Genomic DNA, 1,692 nt, shown 5'->3' on the forward strand with positions numbered 1-1,692 from the left:
GCAGTTTGGATTACATACATGAAAAATGCCTTCCAGCCACCACAGCAAAGCATGAGGAGAAGACTGGGCCACAGTCTGCTGTTTTAACGGGATTCCTAGTGACAGCGCGCCGCCCATGTACTGGGGTCTGAGCGGCTCCGACAGAAATAATATTTGAAAGCAGGATGGTAATCTGGATGAACTGACTGCACTGAAGATGTTTTCAGGTGGACTTTCTCGCTTCCAGATAGATTCAAACTACTTTTTACCCACTGATAACAGCAAATATAGCTGCCATTGATACAGGCAAAGAAAGGATAGGGTAGCTCCGGCCAACGCGCATCAGACCCTCTTTTTCCACCGCACTACCAGAGTTGTTGCTGCTGCTGCTACTTTTAGACACAGCAGGCAAACCTGTGGTAAGCCGGGCGATGGGAAAGAAGGAGAAGATGATGAGAAAAACAAAGCAGATAAAGTGTGGACTGCTGGAAGAACTGTGGTGAACTGGTGACAGAAAAGTGAAATGGTGCTCAAAGATGACCGTGCACATTTAGAGGATGTTTGGCTCAATTGCTGCTGTGAAGCAGGATTCTCCACCATGAACATAATAAAAAATAAATATGGATCCAGGCTCATAATGAGCACCTTGATATGTGCTTTAGAATGGCTTTGTCTCCATTCAAATTCCAGGTTTAAAGTTGTAGATTTTCTTTATTCGGACCCTGCTGGTCTATACTGATGAAATAAGACTGTCACAGAAACCTCTGCTGCTGTGTTTTAATTAGAATTATTAAATACCTTAATGTAGACTGTGAGTTGAATATAGAAACATACTTTGATTTCTCAGTTAAAGTTAAACGTTTCAGTTTTTTAGTTTTGTAGAAATAAAAAAGAAACGGAAAAGGAAAAACACAGCATAAATGATTTTTTTAACTTCACCTGTTCACACACAGACACACATCTGTCTCTTAAACTGCTGCATGCGTAGTTTTACTAATGCTTGTTACTTTTAGAGTGTCACAATGTCAAACTTTGTTGTGTTACAGGCGGCGTTACGAACACAGCCCAGTACCAGAACCGGCTCATGGTTTACGACCCGGAGCAGGTGGGTATCACTCAGCCACAACATTTGTATAAGGGTGGCCAGACAATAACCAATGCACACTGAGGGGCGCCAGAACCTTAGAGTCAATCTACGCTGTTCCAACAGGAAAATTAAGGAGCAAAACATCCATATTTTCAAAAAAAAGACAAACTTTCCTACAGCTTTTGCTAACAAATAGATGCATATATTTAAATAGCAATTTAATTTCTAAATAAAGGTATAGTGGAGAAAACTATTTTGGTTTTGAGTTCTGGCGCATAAATCTTTTCCATTATCATTACTTACCTACTTGTATCAATAAACATTCTGCATATTTACAAGCACTAATAACTACATAAATTGATTATTTGATAAGGTTTTAATAAAATTGTTATTTATCTATGATTTCACTGAAGACTCCTGGATGACTTAATGATCATTTTCTCTTTGGTAGGGGTGGCCACAGGGGTGACCAGTGATTGCCTAACCCATGGCCACCCCTGGCCCCCCATCTAGCCCCGGCCCTGCACTCAGTTAGATGTTGTAGGAAAATGTTTTGGAAAAGTTTAACAAAAAAGTTGTAATCCTGAGTCGTAAAATTTGTTTAAAGGGAGAATAACAGAAAACTT

The 1,692-nt window shown here is 40.0% G+C and overlaps 1 protein-coding gene across 1 annotated transcript in view; it reads left to right on the top strand.

The window, feature by feature from the left end:
- klhl32 (kelch like family member 32) overlaps positions 1–1,692 on the top strand; it is an 81,991-nt gene that overhangs the window by 66,935 nt on the left and 13,364 nt on the right. Inside the window, exon 6 of the mRNA XM_015380821.1 lies at positions 1,026–1,084. Within this exon, the coding sequence (XP_015236307.1) occupies positions 1,026–1,084 (59 nt within the window). The remainder of the gene's footprint in view (positions 1–1,025; positions 1,085–1,692) is intronic.

This window comes from Cyprinodon variegatus, unplaced genomic scaffold, assembly GCF_000732505.1.
Source record: "Cyprinodon variegatus isolate N-32 unplaced genomic scaffold, C_variegatus-1.0 Scaffold222, whole genome shotgun sequence".
Taxonomy (NCBI): Eukaryota; Metazoa; Chordata; class Actinopteri; order Cyprinodontiformes; family Cyprinodontidae; genus Cyprinodon; species Cyprinodon variegatus.